General features: G+C 37.9%; 2 protein-coding genes and 1 pseudogene across 6 annotated transcripts in view; all 3 read left to right on the top strand.

Moving 5' to 3' along the window:
* Window positions 1-4,008: 4,008 nt before the first annotated feature.
* LOC107713353 (fish-egg lectin-like) lies at window positions 4,009-5,675 on the top strand (annotated as a pseudogene).
* A 2,909-nt stretch (window positions 5,676-8,584) lies between these two features.
* On the top strand, window positions 8,585-12,600 carry LOC107713294 (NF-kappa-B inhibitor-like protein 1). 2 transcript variants are annotated; one of them, XM_016518756.1, is made up of 5 exons: window positions 8,585-8,645; window positions 9,277-9,584; window positions 9,662-9,774; window positions 9,926-10,031; window positions 11,880-12,600. In XM_016518756.1, exons 2-5 carry the CDS (start codon window positions 9,311-9,313, stop codon window positions 12,461-12,463), a joined length of 1,077 nt encoding a protein of 358 aa, XP_016374242.1. In that variant the 5' UTR covers window positions 8,585-8,645; window positions 9,277-9,310; the 3' UTR covers window positions 12,464-12,600. The 2 variants fall into 2 exon arrangements, with proteins under 2 accessions (XP_016374242.1, XP_016374241.1); XM_016518755.1 differs by lacking the exon at window positions 8,585-8,645 and having other exon boundaries at window positions 9,164-9,584.
* Window positions 12,601-14,894: 2,294 nt separating this feature from the next.
* The window catches only part of LOC107713355 (V-type proton ATPase 116 kDa subunit a-like), a 22,642-nt gene continuing 18,275 nt past the window's right edge, over window positions 14,895-19,261 (top strand). For 3 of the 4 annotated variants that reach the window (XM_016518835.1, XM_016518837.1, XM_016518838.1), the window contains exons 1-3: window positions 14,895-15,555; window positions 17,649-17,727; window positions 18,101-18,198. In XM_016518835.1, coding sequence (XP_016374321.1) covers window positions 15,445-15,555; window positions 17,649-17,727; window positions 18,101-18,198 — 288 coding nt within the window. In that variant the 5' untranslated portion in view covers window positions 14,895-15,444. The remainder of the gene's footprint in view (window positions 15,556-17,648; window positions 17,728-18,100; window positions 18,199-19,261) is intronic. The other variant, XM_016518836.1, reaches the window with a different exon arrangement.

Raw genomic sequence — 19,261 nt, forward strand, 5'->3', positions numbered from 1 at the left:
CACACAAGAACATGGTCTATCACAGTAGCTCTGATTTCATCTGAAATGACTGTTCTTGGTCTTGCTCTTCCACGTCCTCCTCTTCATCCACCTCGTATACACACTCTTCCGTACCTCTCAGATTGATGGATGCACCCATGCCATCTGTGCACTTTGAACTGGCTTATAGTTTGTACATTCACATATTTAGAAACAAGTGTGAACAGTTTTGAATTATTGTGTGTAAACGATGACAACCGTGTTGCAGTTGTGCTTAACTTTTGCTTTCTTGTGTTTAGGGTTTTGCATCACAAGTTTATCACAGTGCAAATTGCGTTTTAGTGAGTGAGAATGTTTAGAGTTTTGCAAAAAGAGTGCATGAGATCTGCAAACAGTGTCTAAACTGCCTGAACTTGTTACAGGTTTTGCAGAAAGAGTGATTTATTTGACAAATTGGTTTAGGCTATTGAGAATTTGGTTCAGAGAATGGGTTTAGTGTCTTAGCATATGTGAAAAACTGTAATATGTTTATTCCTTTTTTACCTTTATCTATTATTTTCTTTATGTAACTGTCTTTATGTGGGCAGTCGTGGCCTAATGGTTAGAGCGTCAGAATTGTATCCTGAAGGTTGTGGGTTCGTGTCTCAGGTCCGGCAGGGATTGTAGGTGGGGGGAGTGAATGTACAGCGCTCTCTCCCACCCTCAATACCACGACTGAGGTGAGACACTTGAGCAAGGCACCGAACCCCCAACTGCTCCCTGGACGCCGCAGCAATATGGCTGCCCACTGCTCCAGGTGTGTGTGTGTGCACTTGGATGGGTTAAATGCAGAGCACAAATTCTGAGTATGGGACACCGTACTTTGCCACACTTCACTCACTCACTCAATGCAAGTTTTGAGCTCATCCACATCCACAACCTCAAAAATCTAATTACTGATACTTCCAGTGTTTTTTATAGAGTTTTAATCTTATTTGTGGGCTCCTCTTCTTTTTTGAGAAAAAGATAACTTGTGACATTTTGAAACCCCGGTTATTTACCCATTTTACCTTGCACGCTTCTTTCCACAAATGTCACATTCCGTCCTCTTTTCCACAGGGCTCCGCCATATGCATATAGGAATTTTCCCATGCCTTGTCCTACCTTAAAAAATATGTCATTGATCGTTATGTTAAACAAAATCGGGCTACAGACACTGCCTTGAGAAGTGCCATTATCTACAATGTACAGTATATATTTGAATAGCATGATCTGAGCTTGACCTGTATTGTTCGATTAAATAGGAAATCCATTATCCAACTGACCCTTCGCAGGGAGTTTGATTGACAGGTGATCTGACCAATCGTAACGCATAATCTGATAAACAAACCAGACAGGAGAGTAGATTAACATCAGTGGACTTAAACTTGAAAAATGGTGTATATTGACGTCTTTCCGGGTTGAAACAACTACCTTCTGATGTTTCGTTCATGTTATTTCATGCTCTAAAGAGGAAGAGATAATCGGTTCACGTGCCGCAATCTGTGACGACACATTAAAGAGCCACAAAACGGTATTTATTGTTAGAATTTCTTAAAAAATGGAAAAATTTGAAAGCTGAGACTTTGTTTCATACCTAAATTAACCTGCTCTGTAGACGTGTTGTCAGTGTCCTCTTTGCTCCGCGATGTATTTGAGAACATGATGTGTGGCGTGAGAGCGCCATGGCTTGTCGGACATAGCAACAGTAATGAAGGGGGGTGGGTCTTTGCGAAGGGTCAATTACATAACCTTCCTTTAACACCCATTTTATTCAATTTAGCCAAAAAAGACGTTCCTTCTACAAAATATTGTATGATTTTTTTCATGCTGCTAACACTTCTGTATTCATAAATACTTTTCTGATTCTAAGTATATGTTAGAATCAATTGTATTGCAACCTTTTCTAAAAACTATTTTGATGTGAGCATAAACAACTTCTAATTCTTAAAAAATGGAAAAATTTGAAAGCTGAGACTTTGTTTCATACCTAAAGTAACCTGCTCTGTAGACGTGTTGTCAGTGTCCTCTTTGCTCCGCGATGTATTTGAGAACATGATGTGTGGCGTGAGAGTGCCATGGCTTGTCGGACATAGCAACAGTAATGAAGGGGGGTGGGTCTTTGCGAAGGGTCAATTACATAACCTTCCTTTAACACCCATTTTATTCAATTTAGCCAAAAAAGACGTTCCTTCTACAAAATATTGTATGATTTTTTTCATGCTGCTAACACTTCTGTATTCATAAATACTTTTCTGATTCTAAGTATATGTTAGAATCAATTGTATTGCAACCTTTTCTAAAAACTATTTTGATGTGAGCATAAACAACTTCTAATTTCTGTAATGTAATTTAGTCTAGCTGTAACCGTTCTTTCCATTATTTTACATACGTTTGATGTTAGTTAGTGCAATTAGTTTATAGTAATAGTCTTTCACAGGCTTAGCTATTGGAACAATTACTCTGTTTCCAGGAATAAAGAAGCTTTGATGTCCATTTATTTAGGAGATGTAATATGATATTCAATGATTCAATGATATTCAAACCTGTCAACACCTCCTTGAGTTCATGCAAGCTAAAATCTTCATTCAAAGTGCTTTCAGAAGACCTTCTTTAGACAATGATATCAGGATTATCTCTCATTACTTGTTTTCCTTGCTTTTCCATGTACTCTGATATGAATCTTCACAAATGCTTTTGCCAACACCTCTGCATTTTCGCTGTGAAGTGTTACATATTTGCCCTCGTCTTTTATTACAGGTATATTTCTATAGATTTTGACCCCTCCCATTTTCCTAATCATGCCCCATAATTCACTTATTGTATATCTACTCTTTCACCAATTCCGTTGCAGAATTGTTTCTAATAGTCTCTTTTAGCAGATCTAATTACTTTTCTAACCACTGCCTGAGATCTTTTAGCTATTACACCCTGAAAGGAATAGGTTTTCTTTACCTTCCTAAATGCTCTGTTTTTAATTAAGATTACCTTACTGCATTTCTCTGTCTACAAATTTTCCCTCTTCTTTCCCCTGAGCTTTTCCCAATTACCTCTTCAGCTGTATTGTTTACCTCCTCAGTTTGCTCTATATAATTTTCCATTGCTAACATAGTCTAATATTTTAAATTTCCACCTGGGAATATTTTGTTTCATATTGTTCCGCTTCAATACCTATTACACATATGATAATAGGTGTAATGATCACTACCTATTGTAGTTTGATCAAGCTCTTCCCATTTGCATTGTCTAGCTAAACTTTGAGATACTATGGTTAAATCTGCTGCTGACTGATGACCTCATGCAACATCTATCCTTGTTGCTTTTCCATCGTTTCAATACACTAGATCATTGCCATCTAATATACTTTCCACATTTCTTTTCTAGATAAAAAGTTGCAATTATCTTTTTTATTTTTTCATGCTGTAGTGGAAACAGGTTTCCAGTCGGATCAATTGTGTTGTTTATTGAAGGTTTTTTTCCCCTAATTGAGCTATCAATCAGTTTCTTAAATCTAAGTGTTACTTGTAGCCTAGTCTCGTGTAGCCGGACCTTCAGACTGTTGGCAGAATGGCAGAACATCTGTGGTAGCCAGTCCATTATTCCTAAACATTTTATGATTGTGGTTCATTCTACAATAATTGTTGCATACCAGGGCAGGGCAATTTCACTTTTCTTAAATATATTATTATCATTATAAGGATTATTAGGTGGCATGTAAGGAAATTCACAAGAAAGCAGAGATCCACTGGATCTGTGGAAATACATTGACTGATGTTCTTCTTAAAAAATTCTCTACACTACTTTACCTTCATATGTTATCAAAATGTGCTGAAACACTTAACTTGTTTAATGTCATATTTTAGAAACATGAAGAAAATTACCAAATAAATTGTTAAGGGAGTAGAGATCCAGAAAAACAAGTATTCCTGTATTCCCTACAGATCTTCATTCCTTTGTATATTTCGGCTATATAAGCTCTCCCTCAACAACATTTACACACACACACTGAATGCAAGTATCTAGTACCTACATCTCATAAGAGGAGAATCCCCACTGACTGCTGAATCCTGAACTAACAAGAGAAGGTTACTGTTACTAATTACTGTCACTGTGATATTGAGCTTTTTTAAAATGTATTTATTAATTTAGTTATTTAAGTGAATTCTGCTTCTGAACAGGTCCAAACAACAAATGTGTTGTGGAGCAATGAAGGTTTATCAGAGCGTCCTGCTACTCTTCTGCTGCCAGTTCCTTCACACTCTGGGTAAACTACTTGTTTTTATTGATTGATTGATCGATGAATGAAATTGAATTTATTGAAATAATTATTGAAATAATTATTGAAACCATGTTTTCACAGCTTTAGACTGTGCCATGATGAGCGGTAACCTGAAGCAGATAGACGCTGGGTCTGGCTCAGTGGTTGGAGTGAACAATCTTAATGAAGTGTTCATCCTGGAGGATAACATCTTCACAAAGATCAATATGTCTCTAAATCACTTCAGTGTTGGTCCTGCTGGTCAGCTGGGGGTGGATTCAGCAAACAACATCTTCAAGTTTCAGAGTGGTTCCTTCATTCAGTTTCCAGGTGAAGAGTTACAGAGAGCAAAATTAAGACAAAAGACAAGTTTAACCAGCCAATTTACGTTTTAATTTTAAAATAGTTGAGTCACAGTCCCAAAGACATAATCTTACTGTTTATGGTCCCTATTAATCTTTCATCGAACCTGTTGATTGTGTTGTTAGGGCTTCTCAAACAGGTGGATGCTGGAGGTGATCAGATCATTGCAGGTGTCAATATGCATATGACATATTCTGTTTAAATATGGATGCTAACGACAAATGGCCATCCAGCACCACTCCTTGGGTTCAAATTAATGGAAAGCTGAAGTATTACAGCTGTGGTCCATACAGCTGTTGGGGAGTGAGCAGTTATGACTATATCTTCATCATAGGGGTAATGTCACAATGTTAAATACTTAACATATTAATGTTAAATAACAATGTTAAATAATGTTAAAGTTTGAAAACAAGTTCAAGTACACCAGATTTTTAAAAGTACAACAATAAATTAGATATCATGCATGCATTTGATTTTCTGTCAAAACTGAAGAAATAAAGAAACTGAAGAATGAAATGTTTTTGATGTGACCTTACTATGACTGAGTGCTTTGTGTCTCTTTTTGTCATGTGCAGAATGTGTCTAATAATGTCTGTTCTGGGTCTGGCGAATTTGAGACTATTTCTGGATCTCTGTCCATGATTGAAGTAGCAACTGATGGCAGTGTGTTTGGTATCAACTATCAAGGGAACTTATACCAAAGGTAAGCTGAACAGGCATAATAGTCTATTACAAAGTTGTATCAATAAAATGACTTGTCATGCACATTTTTTTTAATGTAAATCAAATTCTGCATTCAAGAAACCTTCATTTTTGCTTATTGCAGAGCTGGCATCACTCGCTCCAACCCTGCTGGCGTAAAGTGGATCCAAATAATTGCCTGTCCCAATGGCCACCAGCATGTGAGCTTTGACCTGGGAGTGCTGTGGGTCGTGTGTGTTGATGGCTCCATCCGTAAATGTACTTTATAATCTTTCAATGCAGCTACAGAGGAGCTCAATCATTAACAGAAACCTCAAAGTAATCAGTCATTATTAACAGAAAACTGAAAGCTTGATTATACGTGATTCTCTTTTTCTTGCTGTTGCACCAATAAAGCATTATGAAAGCATCCCCCATCACTGTTGTGTTTCTTTTGTCTATCATTTCATTCAGTGGTTCTCAAACTGTGGAGCAGTTGCAGGTGATAAGCAGCACAACCATGGAAATTTACAAAATTAAAAAATATATGTAATTTTATTCAAATTGTTCTAGATTTATTTATAATGTCAAATTACAATTTTGATACAAGTGTGTGAATCTATAAATCTAGTGTAAAGCCTGCATTTTTAGAGATGTTAATACATAATGCTGTGTTGGATCCAGCTGACACATGAGGAATGTTAGCTTCAATCACTTTAGCAGATCCCATCAAAAGATATCCACTTTGTCTGATATCCAAAAGCAGTTAATACTACATTTGTCTGACATGTTAGTTAGTTATGATCTAACTTCAAAAGCATCTTGGTTACTAAAGTAACCTTGGTTCCCTGAGATAACAGGAACAAGCATTGTGTAAGTTTGCAACGTTATGGGGAAACACAGTTTCTCCGAAATACTGATTGAGTCTCGTTTGTACACCTGCACAAAAGCGGTCAGAGCCATTTGCTTATGTAAGTCGGTGCAGAATGCCATTTAGTGCTGCCCCAAATAGCCAAATTACTCTGATTGCCAAAATTGACTAGACTGCTCAGCAGGGAGAGCAGAGAGAGTTATCATCTGTGCCTTGAACGGAGTGGAAAGCACCTTAGGTACATAGTCATGCCTTGGCTTGAGGATGACCTTACATTCTTTGGGCTCAAACTGAAGGCAGGAAGCGTTCATCAAGAGCGCTTGCAAGTCTCCTACTTGCTTGACCGATGCCAAAGCCAATAGGAGTGTTCTCTTGAGTGAAAGGGTCCTCAGTTTAGCCATCTGAAATGGCTCGGACAGAGGGCCTCTGAGGACCATGGACAGTGTCGAGGTTGGGACTGTGTGGAGGCGGGCCGGCTTTAACCTCGTAGCCCCCCCTCAGGAATTTGACTATTAGGTCATCCCTTCTGACTGATTGGGCATGGTAGGCCATGATAGCCACCACATATACCTTTAGCATGGACGATATACCTTTAGCAACTCCTGTAAAAATGTCAGGATCGACACAACATTGCAAGAGAAATGGTCTATTTCTCTGGCTACACACCAGTCAGAAAAAACAGGCCATCTAAGAGCGTAATGCCATCTAGTGGAAGGCACTCTGGCCTCTGCAATGATGTTTATTATACCTTGCGAGAGATCCAGATCCCCATTGAGGGGCCATAGATGAAGGCTCCACAACTTGGGTTGGGGGTGCCAAATCGAGAGAAGGTCCTTCCTCAGAGGGTTTGGCCAGGGTGCTGCTGACAACAGCTGTACCACCTCTGGGGGCCAAGCTTGGTTCCGCCAGAGTGGGGCCACTAACAGTATCAAGCATCTGTCCTCCCTGATCCATCTGGTGGGCTGAGGGAGCAGAACTGCTGGGGAAAAGGCATAAGGATGCAAATTCGGCCACTCGTGGGTTAGCGGGTCCATTCCCTGGAAATGAACACTGGGTAGTGAGAGTTCTCTTCTGAGGCAAAAAGGTTGACTTCCACTTGCTCAAAGATGCTACAAATCTTCGGAACCGCCTGAGGGTGGAATCTCCATTCTCCTCTAGACACTAGACACTCCTCTAGTCAACTCTGGGACAGCATGTTCGCTCACTGGTTCAGTGTGCCTGGCATGTGCACTGCCCTCACAAAGCGGACATTGTGCTGTGCAAACAATAGGATGTGCCTCGCTAACTTGTAAAACGGGTGAGACCTGAAATTGGTCCAAAACCAGCCAGTCGCTGAGATTATTCAGGACACACACTCCTCTCTGTCGCAGGAGGGAGAGGGTTGCGTCCACACACTTTGTAAATGTGCAAGGTGCCAGAGACAGTCCAAACTGAAGGACAGTATATTGGTAAGCCAGAGTCTGTGATGGGGGGCTATGTGAATATGAAAATGAAGGATTTGCTTCAATGTTAGCATTTTGATTTCATTTAAATTTCATTAAGGCATGGTTCAGACGTCTCAGGTCGAGGATGGGCCTGGGACAGCCATCCTTCTTCGGAACAAAGAAGTAGAGGTTGTAGAAGCTTAACTTGCTGTGGGCCACTGGGACCTTCTCTACGGTGCCCCTCACTGGTAAACACTCAACTTAGGACCAAAGGATACAGACTTCGCTGTCTTGGACCAAAGTTTGCAAAATGCCCCCAAAATGGGGGGTGGGGGGGGGTCTGTGAGCGAACTGGAGAAAATAACATGTTTGGATTGTCTCCAAGACCCAACTTGACACAAACAGAATGGCCTCCCAGGCCTAAATTCAGGTGGCCGAAGCGTTACAAACGGTGGTTTGGCGCACTGGGACAGATAGCCATTGCTTGTATAGTTGCAAGTGTGAATTGGAGAGGTGCTCCTTTTGAGAGGATGTTTGTTTTTTATTATTTGGTTCGCTATAATAGCGGGGAACTGCCTGGGTGCAATTTTTGGTGGGACAGACCCAGCCAGGGGCGGTTTCTTCATTAGGGCGATAGGGTGACGCATCAGCAAAGTGTGAAAGGGAGGGATTTTTTTCTAACACATGCTGAGCTGTCACTGTTCTAGACTGTTTGTTCTGCCTCTGGATATATAGTTCAATCAGCATCAAGTCACATTATGTGGAGTCCTGCCGCTCTTTGGGCGATTTCACTCTGGCCGAGAATCGCCCTGAGTGTTCTCATAGACTTCCATAATTAATCATACATTTTTTTTTTTGCAAACTGTTTTTTGGGCAAGCACTAAAGTGCTTTCGTCATCGTATGTAACCTTAACTTGTGCAGCGATTGGTGGGAACAAACATACCTCTATTAATTACCTTTAAGCAGAAGTCAGGACTAGTCTGTATGGCCTGAATAAAGCAAACCAGCATCTTACCAGTAAAGTGTTGATGGATGACGATTGTAATGGAGGTAAAGACGATTACAGTGACATACAGGAGTCGTACATTATTAGACATGCGCTAGTCTGTTATTATTAGTGTGCAAATAAACAAACCGTGTCTGTGCACTCTCTGATACTAGCACATTTCTAGCTTTTTACACTAGGTTTTTTTTTTGTGCTTTTTACACTAACACATTTCAGTGTGCTCACATGTCTGGCAAGTGTTTTATAATGGACACTCGCTGAATAAATGTGTTTTCATAGCAGTTTGCAATGGTCAGTGGTGTTTATATGGGCATCACCACTCACTCTGACAGAGGAACCGTTCACTGGTGATGTCAAGCTGCCTTCAGAACGCCACATTCGACAAATTCATAATGTTTTTATTTGCTTTTTTAATTTGTGTTTTATTATGTTTAATAATTCTAAATGGATCCATATATATTTGGTGTCAATGTAAACTTGTCGGCAAACAGCGACACCTGCAGATCCGCTTTAAACCTGCGTGTCAAATACGGAACTATTAGTTTCCTCCGGAATTATTTTGCAGACGTACTGCAGTGATGTTGTGTAACGTCTGTTTATGTCCGTGTTTAAACCATTGAAAGGACTTCTCATGAACAAATGGGGCATTACAAATGTATACATAATGTTGTCTAGAATTTAATATCTGAATATCATCTAATGAGTCCCGATGGTGAAAAGAAAACAGAGAAGAGTTCTGCGCTATGTGGAAGAGGGGAGCCTGATGAAGTTAAAGTCGTTCCTTCGTAAACACAAGGATCTGGAGCTGAATTTCACGCAGGGGAAGAAGCACAGAAGCCCCCTACACATTGCCTGTTCGCACGGGGATGATGCAGTTCTCAGACTGCTGCTGAAACATGGAGCAGATCCCCTTCAAACCGATCGAAATGGAGACACACCGCTACATCAGGCCGCAAAAAGAGCCCTCAAACATGGCAAAAGAGGTAAGAGACCGTGTAATATCAACAAACTCTTTCTCCGGTTAAACTGTTTTTAATACTATTCACCGTATTCATCGCAGCTTATGATGATCTGGTGGTGCCATTGCGAAAAAACTGTCCAGAAGCCATGGATATTTCTAATAAAGCAGGAGTGACTCCTCATGACCTGCTCCAGTGGATGAAGCCTGAGCAGGTGCTGTGAAAATGGAGACTCTCTCTAAACTATTAAACTAATAATTATTTGGTTATATTAGGAACATTTTAAACAGGTAGTGCTGTGCTATCATGATTAATTATGCATCTTGAAATTCATGTTATGTTTCATATTAATTTAACTGAAACAGGGGAACGTCAAAAATGAATCCTATGTTGATCCAGAGCAGCAATGGAGAGAGAAGCTGTTAGGCGAATGCCAGGATGAGTTTTTTGAGACATTCGGGCAGTATGATGGTAAGCTTGAACATTCTGCACTATTATTATTATATTTTTGGAATAGCTGGTCATTCAAAACATTATAGTCCATTGTAAAATAATACATAGATGGATCTGTGGCCTGTAGCACGAAGTGTTGCATCAATAGTTGCAGAGTAAGTTTTGAGTTGACAAAACCTGACAAACCCAACCCGGTTTAGATCAGGATCAGCTGTTGCACAACGCTCAGTATAAACATCCTCTGTCAACTCAGGTATGATCCTGAGTTTGTGAGTCGCGTGAACCTGAAAGTGTGACACATGCGGCAAACAGCCAATCACACGCAACATGGAAGTTTGTGAAGGCAGCTACTGACTATATCAATGCAAGTGAATCAACTGAATTTAAATAATTTATATCACAAGGAGCTAAAAAAAACAAAACAAGCTTTATCAGTTTATATTCTCAGCTTTATATACTGAACCTTGTATTTATATTTATAGCCTATTAATTTAAATGCTAACTTTAATATTAATTGTTAACTCATATAATTAATTATATGGATATATTATATGAATTATACATAATTATAATCTATAAAATGTAAATATAATAAACAATTAGCAGCAAAAGATTTGTCTAAAAAATGTTTATCATTATAAACTTGAATTTGTAGTGAGAGATAAAGGGGGATGTATACTATTGTATACATTATACTATTGCTATACTATACATTATACTATTGCGTTAGATATATGTTATTTTGCTCAGAGCTGATTGGTCCAGCTTTGGTTTGCGATCTCTTAACTCAGAATAAAACCTGCTCTGGAGCAGGGTAGCCGTGTAGGTAAGTTACCATGGTGACGAAACCCGCTCAAAACCCACCCACCTTCTTGAGCCCGAAAACTCAAGAGTTTGCTCAAACTAAACACAAACTTACCTGGGTAAAAACTGAAACCGGCTTCGTGCTACAGGCCACTGGTAAAGAAAAGGGAATTTTTATTTTTTTATTTTTTTATGTCAAACTTGTCAAGTTTTTAGAAATGTACTCTGTGTTTATGTTGGTTTTTAAAAAAAAAAAACGTATTACACTTATTATACATATTTTAATTATACTGTGAATACATGTGTGTGTACATTACCTTAATTGGTTCAATATTTTTGTTTTTATACATGAAACTTATTTTAAAAAATTGTAAACAAATATTATGAATTACTATTAGTAGTTATTACTATTTATTCATTAAGTTTCTGGAGATTCACACTGCTTGACATTTTACATCCTGCTGAAATTAAGTCACAAATGTCTACAGCGGTCCTCTCGATGATATCACTTCCTGTTTTGTGTTGTTTTTTTCATTGCACTACATAACATTTCGTAGACAGAAGATTTTCAAATATTAATAAGCAGTGAAGCAGTTTTAATAACTGTTTTTCTAATAAACAATTTTGAAGCTTTTTTTCTTCTCCCTGATATTTTTTTACTTCATGGCCCTCATTATATAATCCTATATATAAAATAATCTATATTAAAATCTATAAGATATCATTTATTACAGAAATTAGAAAACATGCTCATCGTAGACAAGGTGTATTCAAATCAATGTATGTATAAATTGCATTTTTAGTGTATTTTTTAATAAAATGTATCAAATATTAGCAACATTTTTAACTATTTAATTCATTACTTTAATTATTATTATTATTATTTTTAATGAGTGCCATTGACCATTATGTAGTCTCATGTATTCAGACCCTTGACTACAGCATTCAGCAATCAGATTCCTGCTTGCCAGATCAATAAAGTGAGCAATATGCATCAGTGTCAGTGTATCGTCCAAAGCTGAGGCTACAGTATATTGTATGAATATGTCCTGTTTGCTCCAGATGACTTTTTATGGGATGATAAAGATGAGGTAGACTTCGGAGACTGGGCAGATCGGATCAGACGGGAGTATTTTGCCAAGCAACGGGCCAAAGAACAGAGGGAAGCAGCTTCTCCGGGTCAGAAGAGGTCGAAGCGGCGGAAGGAGACGGAGGAGGATGAGAGGAGTCGGAGGGAGCTGCGAGCCAGGCTGGAGCGGGAGCATGAGGAGTACCTGCAGCGTGCAGCTCGTAAGGAGGAGGAGACGCGGCAGGGGAGGAAGAGGCGCTATGAGGAGCGCTGTGCCGCCACGTTTCACAGCTCCTCGAGCAAAGCGCTTGAAGGACTGCTGGGATACGACGACATCCCTTGGCCCGCTCCTCGCGGTTCGCTGGAGGAAATGGTGGGTGTTATGTTGCACGGTGCCGATCGATCTGATTCGACTGTTTTTCGGAAGGTGCTCCGTCGCCAGCAGGCCCTCTGGCACCCAGACAAGTTTTTCCAGCGCTGTGGAGGCCGTCTGCAGGAGTCTGATAGGCAGAGGATCCTCGACACCGTCACTGGCCTCTCACAGGAGCTCAACAGACTCGCACAAAACCTCCGATGACGTGGACTTCACTGATCACCAAACCGCTTTCAATCACTTTCATTTTCAAGATGGTATGTGATTAAGACACCCTTTGACCAATCAAATAAAAAATTAATTCTTTCTCAGCTTAATGAAATAGTGCTTTATTGAAAGAAGAGGGACAAAGGAACAATATTCTTTACATTAATTTATTACTTGAACAATAATTTTTAGAACATCATGCCTGATGATGTAAAACAAATCTTAACCAAAATCCTCATCATTTAAAGTGTTACAAAAAACAACTTAATTTTAATAATAAACCTTTTCATTTTCATTTTTTTCTTATAAATGCAAAACACTGCTGTTGTTGTTTTTTTATGTTTTTATTACAGAATAAATTCTGATCAAGATTCAACTCTAGATTGGTATAAATTTAGGGCTGACATGAATGATTTTCTCCCCATGAATGTATTTATTTATTTATTTGGATTAGTTGATTAATCTAACGATTATCAATTATTTTATGATTAATCCTTTGGTTAACTTGCTAATAAATAATAACCGTAACTTCTGACATTTAATATTTCAATATTTTATTCAAACATTTTTAAACATTAAAATCCTCAGTTTACAAATATAATTTCCCAACATAAAAAAATTAAGTGCCAACAATGGCTAGTTATGATGATAATCGGAAATGAACTATTATTTATTAAGTATTTCAGGTACATGTCCATTTTTAAAGGAAACTGTAAACTATACAGGTAACCCTCTTATTTGGTACATTAATAAAGTTTAATTTAAGAATCGAGATTGTTTAAAATGTTTTTTTGGGGACATCTAAATTTACCTTAAAGCCTCTCTTCTCTGATATTTTCTTTGCTGTAGTTGCAGTCGGCCCTTTATAAATCAGAGGTTTTGCTCTCTTTTTGTTTTAACTTATAATACTAATTATCAGATGATAAGAAGAAGAATTACTGAGTGGATCTTGGTTGAAAACCCTGAGTATAAATTCATTTTAACATTCATGATACTCTCATGCTCCACTTGATGATGGGTTCCCAACCTGTTTTGTAAGCTGAATAATAATGGCCTAAATAACTGCTGAGATTTTAAGTAAACATGGTGAATTTATCATCTTCATATGCACCTTTATAAAATATTATTTCTATTGTTATTTTTTGTATTCTTAAGCGATGTGAAGTGATTAGGGCTGGGCCACATTCATCAATCCTGTCAGGCGTTTTGCACATACTGCATGTAGTATGAAGAAACGTTACTTTTGGATGCTCTTTTTTTTCATGACAGTTTGGCTTTTTCTGAGTATCTGCATTTGCTTTGAGAGGAACATTTAAATGGAACCAAAGTAAGTCAATTTATGGTGCTCTACATAAATGTACTAGCATAAATATAGGATGAGGTGGAGTTATATGACGTCACTGTCACATCAGGACCATTACAATCTGATTGTATCTGCTGTAACTTGTTCTGTTGAGAATATTATATTTCACTGTGAGTTGGTGTTTATTATTTAAGAACCGTTAACAAAGTCTTGTTTTGGCCTATAAATCTTCTAATTTTCAGGCATTTAAACAAAGGACAGGCAGATGGCCTGCCCCTGGTCTGGTAGAAAACTGCACAGAATATATTAAATGATGATGTGGTTGCCAGATTGCTGAAAAACGCTTACCAGACAAACTTGTTTTCTTAGCAATAAAGACATTTAGGATTTATAATTTAGGGTATTATTATTGTTATTAGATCTGTTACATACATTTTCCTACTCAATTTTATAGCAATCATATATCATTTTAAATGAACCTTTATTTTATTTACAGCCACTGCAACATATACAAAAATTACTGAGTGGATCTTAAGCAGATAAAATATTTGCAAGCCATGGGTTCGTTATGGATTTGTAGAATAACTGTTCTTGTTATTTGAAATTATGCTGGCATTTCATAATTAAGTCATTATAATTTTATTAAATATAGTCACACTTAATGGAAGATGGAGTGATTTAACAGACTAAATAAAAAAAACATAATGAAATTCTTAAATACATCATGAAATGTTGACATAAAAGTACAATGAAATAAATAAGGTAAGAAATACACGTATTTTCATTTATTTGTATATATTTATTTAATTTCTATTAATTTCATTCTATTTTATTTCATTTTTAAATCACTCACTCCATAGACAAGGAAGCTAATTGCAGAAAGTGAAAAGGTGTGAAGTTGTGAATGTTTTGTAAGAGAACTATTTTGCTAAATGGTCGGTCGTCTCTCATAAATGCACATTATCATATACAAATATATATCATATGTTTATGCTATGTTTTAACTATTTTTCAAATATTTCTTTTTGTAAGTTTAAAATGTGTTAAATGGAAGAAGGGGGGATTTGCCAACAAAGTACCTGGCAACCCATGGGCGCAATCTGTACACCCGGCAGGGTTTGTGCTTCACGGGAGTGATCTTTTTATAATGCGATATATAATAAAACACCAAGACTTCATTGTATATGTACGTTTTTAAGGCTGGATAGCGTTTAGTTGTTTGTTTGGCAACCTCCCTTCAGTCGCCTTTAATCTCTTACGTTATTTCTGTCGTTTCAATGGCAAGACGGCAATTAAAGGTACAGACGCCTATCGATTATTATTGTCCAGCCAGCTAGATAAGACACTGTGTTGCATCAATGTTACATCTGCAGTTTAATTTGTAGTATTTGCATGATAATGCTAAGAATATTCACTAGGTTGCTAAAAATAGCTTTTCTAGGTTAATGATTTTCGGGACAGTTTAATCTCATCCCGGCTCAATCAGACATCAAATCTTCAATAATTCAGAATGCGCGCTAACGAGCATCATTTTAGTCAAACGGAAATGCATTGAGATTGAATTTTTGTGTTGAACACTTGACGCTCGCGGCAGGTTGGTCGTGCTGTATTAAAGTGAATCGCAAAGGCCAGAGGCGGATTGAGGGATCAAGGTGGCTGAGAGAGGAGAGAGAAGATGGGCTTTCGGAGTGAGGAGATGTGCTTGGCGCAGCTGTTCCTGCAGTCCGGTTCGGCGTACGACTGCATCAGCGAACTCGGAGAGATGGGGCTGGTCGAATTTCGAGATGTAAGTTTGGTTTGGACTCACCGGGTGTGTATCAAATCCTAGTGAGCTACCTAGTTAGACAGCATTTCTGGGACATCACAGGCGTGTTCCGAATCAGCGATGCTGCGTGCACCTGATGCCCCAAAAATGCTGTCTATGTAGATTTTGAGCCACAGCCTGAATTCTCAGAACAGACAGATTGGAATAAATTGACCGTAAATTATCGGCATTACTTGGCAACCCATGCTTCTTTGCTGCATGGAAAGTGTCGCTTATAGGTGTGAAACGGATTTAATTAAATGCATGTTGAAGTGTGCACATTTTGGCCTGGTCACACAGAGAGGCTGATGTATGTCAGCCAGGTTAATGTCCTGGTTAACGCTGAGCTGGATCAACTGCTTGCTAAAAAACAGAGCAAAAGTCTGCTTAAAAGCCCGTGTTTTCTATTCACCCTGAGGTTGTTTGACACCCATTAACAACTTCATGTAGGCCTTGTGTTGGTTGCGTGTGACCTACTGTTAAGTTGGCTGTCAGTAATCGAAGTTGACAAAATAATTGAGATTTTTTGGAGAAAAAAAAATTAAAAATTAAATTTTGCTAGTTCTTTTATTATGCATGCAGCTTGTTACATTTTAAATGAATGCATAATGGTGACCAGTCAACAGGTCCTAAGCAATGCTGTTGTTGTTAACTAAAACTATATACTATAAACTATTAAAAATCATTATCAACTTAAGTGAACCTAGAATAAAATAAAATATAAATATAAGTTGAAAAGCTTTAATGAAAGTTGGTTGCGTGTGACCTACTGTTAAGTTGGCTGTCAGTAATCGAAATTGACAAAATAATTCTGAGATTTTTTGGAGAAAAAAAAATAAAAAATTAAATTTTGCTAGTTCTTTTATTATGCATGCAGCTTGTTACATTTTAAATGAATGCATAATGGTGACCAGTCAACAGGTCCTAAGCAATGCTGTTGTTGTTAACTAAAACTATATACTATAAACTATTAAAAATCATTATCAACTTAAGTGAACCTAGAATAAAATAAAATATAAATATAAGTTGAAAAGCTTTAATGAAAATTAGAAATGTTGCATTGGCAACTCACTGAAATAATAATAACAAACAAAGTTTGTTCTAACCCTAACTACACTAAAACTGAAATAAATATAAACCAAAATTATTTAGAAATATTGAATATTAAATATTGAAAAGGCACATAACAAAATTAGTAAAACATCAACTAAAATTGCAAAATATAATATAAAAATAAAAGCTAATAAAAATACTGATAATATTATGTAAATAATACTAAAATAACACTGGTCCTAAGATATACACTTTCCCTTATGCATTTGTATGAATTTTAACTTAAAGTGTCCATTTTGATTGTCTAATAACTTGAGAATTTTTTCATTCCAAAAATGAATTATTACTCATCTTCATGTTGATCTAAACTCATATGGCTTATTTTCCTCTGTACAGTATACAATATAAAAGAAAAAAACGTATTCAGTATGGTCAAGTGAATGAGAATTGGGGCTATAATAAATAGATAGATAAATGTAAAAAAAAATTTAAGTACATATTAATCTTCTGATAGCTTTGTGTGAGGAACATTCCAACATGTAAGATATTATGCAGTGAACATCTTAGCTAATCTTGTTTAATATCTGAAGTAATCATTCTTTCAAGTCTGATCTTTTCAACTAATTCACTGATGCGGTTCAAAACTGGTCTGAATGATTCGTTCACATATCTATCTGATCCTGTTCTCAGGTTCAGCTCACTGATCTGGATCTGGTTGGTTAACACCTCACTGGAGTGGAAGACAAAATTATCGTATGATTGCAGAAGACTTGAAATCGAGTGCATGAGTCATGCAAACCAGTTTTATGATGATTTTATGTTGAATTTTACATGAGGAAATTAACCCAAGCGGACCCGATTAATTAATCCAAGCGGACCCGATTATTATGCAATGCTGAAATCTCAACAATGACCAAATATAATTTGATTAATGTAATGGCCAAAGCCTTGTATTGTTGCCTCTAGATTTTAATATGTTGTTGTGTCAAACATATAAGTCATAATCTGATGACCTGTTCCAGCTCAACCCCAGCGTGAGCTCCTTCCAGCGCCGCTTCGTCAGTGAGATCAAGAGATGTGAGGAGATGGAGAGGATTCTGGGTAAGAGATCTTTATTAAACTCTGTAAATTTTAGGTCAAACCTAAACCTCTCCTGCTGAGGATATTTGAAATTCAAAATCTGTCTTTAATGGTACTATTATTTTTCTGTATTCTTTAAGAAATAAAGAAAAAAAAATATTTTTTTGCAATATATTGCTGTCTTAGCCTTAAAAGTGTTTTGCACAGGCCATAAAGTTAGAATCAAAAGATCAAAGCACAGAATAGACTGTTTTTGTACATTAGAACAGACTTTGTTCAGAATTTGGCTTTTTTGATGTGATTGCATTATGTTTATCTAATAAAACAGTGAATGTTTTTGTGTGTTCTTGAATCAGTGCTTAAAACTCCATTTCTTTGTTTCCATCACCTGTAGGGTATCTGCTGAGGGAAATCAGGAAGGCTAATCTTGCAGTGCCAGAGGCTGAAATCCCTCCTGTTGCTCCTGCACCCAAAAATGTCTTAGAGATCATGGTAGGTACTGAGATGTACTGATATTAGCTGCTTTAGTAGACAAGGTCAGTGTGCCAAACAGGCTTTTTCTAGTTCCCATAAATAGTGTCCCGGTTCTGAGTTCTCTTTAATGAAATTAAATATGATAATTTTTAATTAATCCATACCATAGCACCATATAACACCGTAGCAACCTTCTAGAAACAGCCTAACAAGCACTCAGAACACCATCAGCTGGAAACCACCCAAGACACTCAGCGTTACAGCATTATAGACACAGTTACATTTATTGTGTTTTAGCGGATTTTCACTGGCAAAATCCAGGAATTCCAAAAGGGATTCACACAAACAAGAATTTAGTGTGAGGGGTGAAAGATTTCCCCACAGAGATTTCGCAGTGGGTTCAAGTTGGTCACACACTTCTGTGTGTGTTGTGCTTCATACATTGCAACCAAGCGGCAACCTCCCGCTCTCTCTCGTGAAGCCAACAAGGAAGTGACTTAAACTGTAATTCATCAACTGGCCGCTAGAGGTTCTGCAACACTATAAACCTCATGCGTCTGAGAAACCAGTGCGCAGCCATCTCCAGAGTTTTGTCTTTGAACTTCTGTTTTTACGGTAGCTCTATAGCATCACTGTTGAAGAGTAATTTGCTGCCGAAGTGGATGTACTTATTGTAGAGTTAACGAAATTTCCCCTTCTAGGGAACGCAACGCTGCGCCCCCTAGGGGGCACATTGGGGAATGCAGCCTACATGAGCGGTGTCTGAAGCACGTGTGAAACAACGCCAATCTATTGGCCCACCTGGCCCATGACGTCATAGGCGGGATGCCCGGAAGTATAAAAGGGCACCTGCTGAATACGTCATCCTCTTTGCTGTCTTCAGGAGCTGTCTGTTTGAAGTGCGTGTGAGAGACCAAGGCAGGTGAGCGGTGTGGAAAGTGTGCGCGCCTCCGTTCCAGAGGTTTCTAGCACTTCAGAGTTACACGCTCATCGTGATGAGTCACGGTGTCTAGGCTCCGCTCACGTTTGTTCCTATTCCCGAGGGATGCGGAATAAAGCATTTGTGTCTCGCGGCACGGTT

The sequence above is a fragment of the Sinocyclocheilus rhinocerous genome, unplaced genomic scaffold, assembly GCF_001515625.1.
Source record: "Sinocyclocheilus rhinocerous isolate Xijiao unplaced genomic scaffold, SAMN03320098_v1.1 scaffold688, whole genome shotgun sequence".
In the NCBI taxonomy this organism is placed as follows: Eukaryota; Metazoa; Chordata; class Actinopteri; order Cypriniformes; family Cyprinidae; genus Sinocyclocheilus; species Sinocyclocheilus rhinocerous.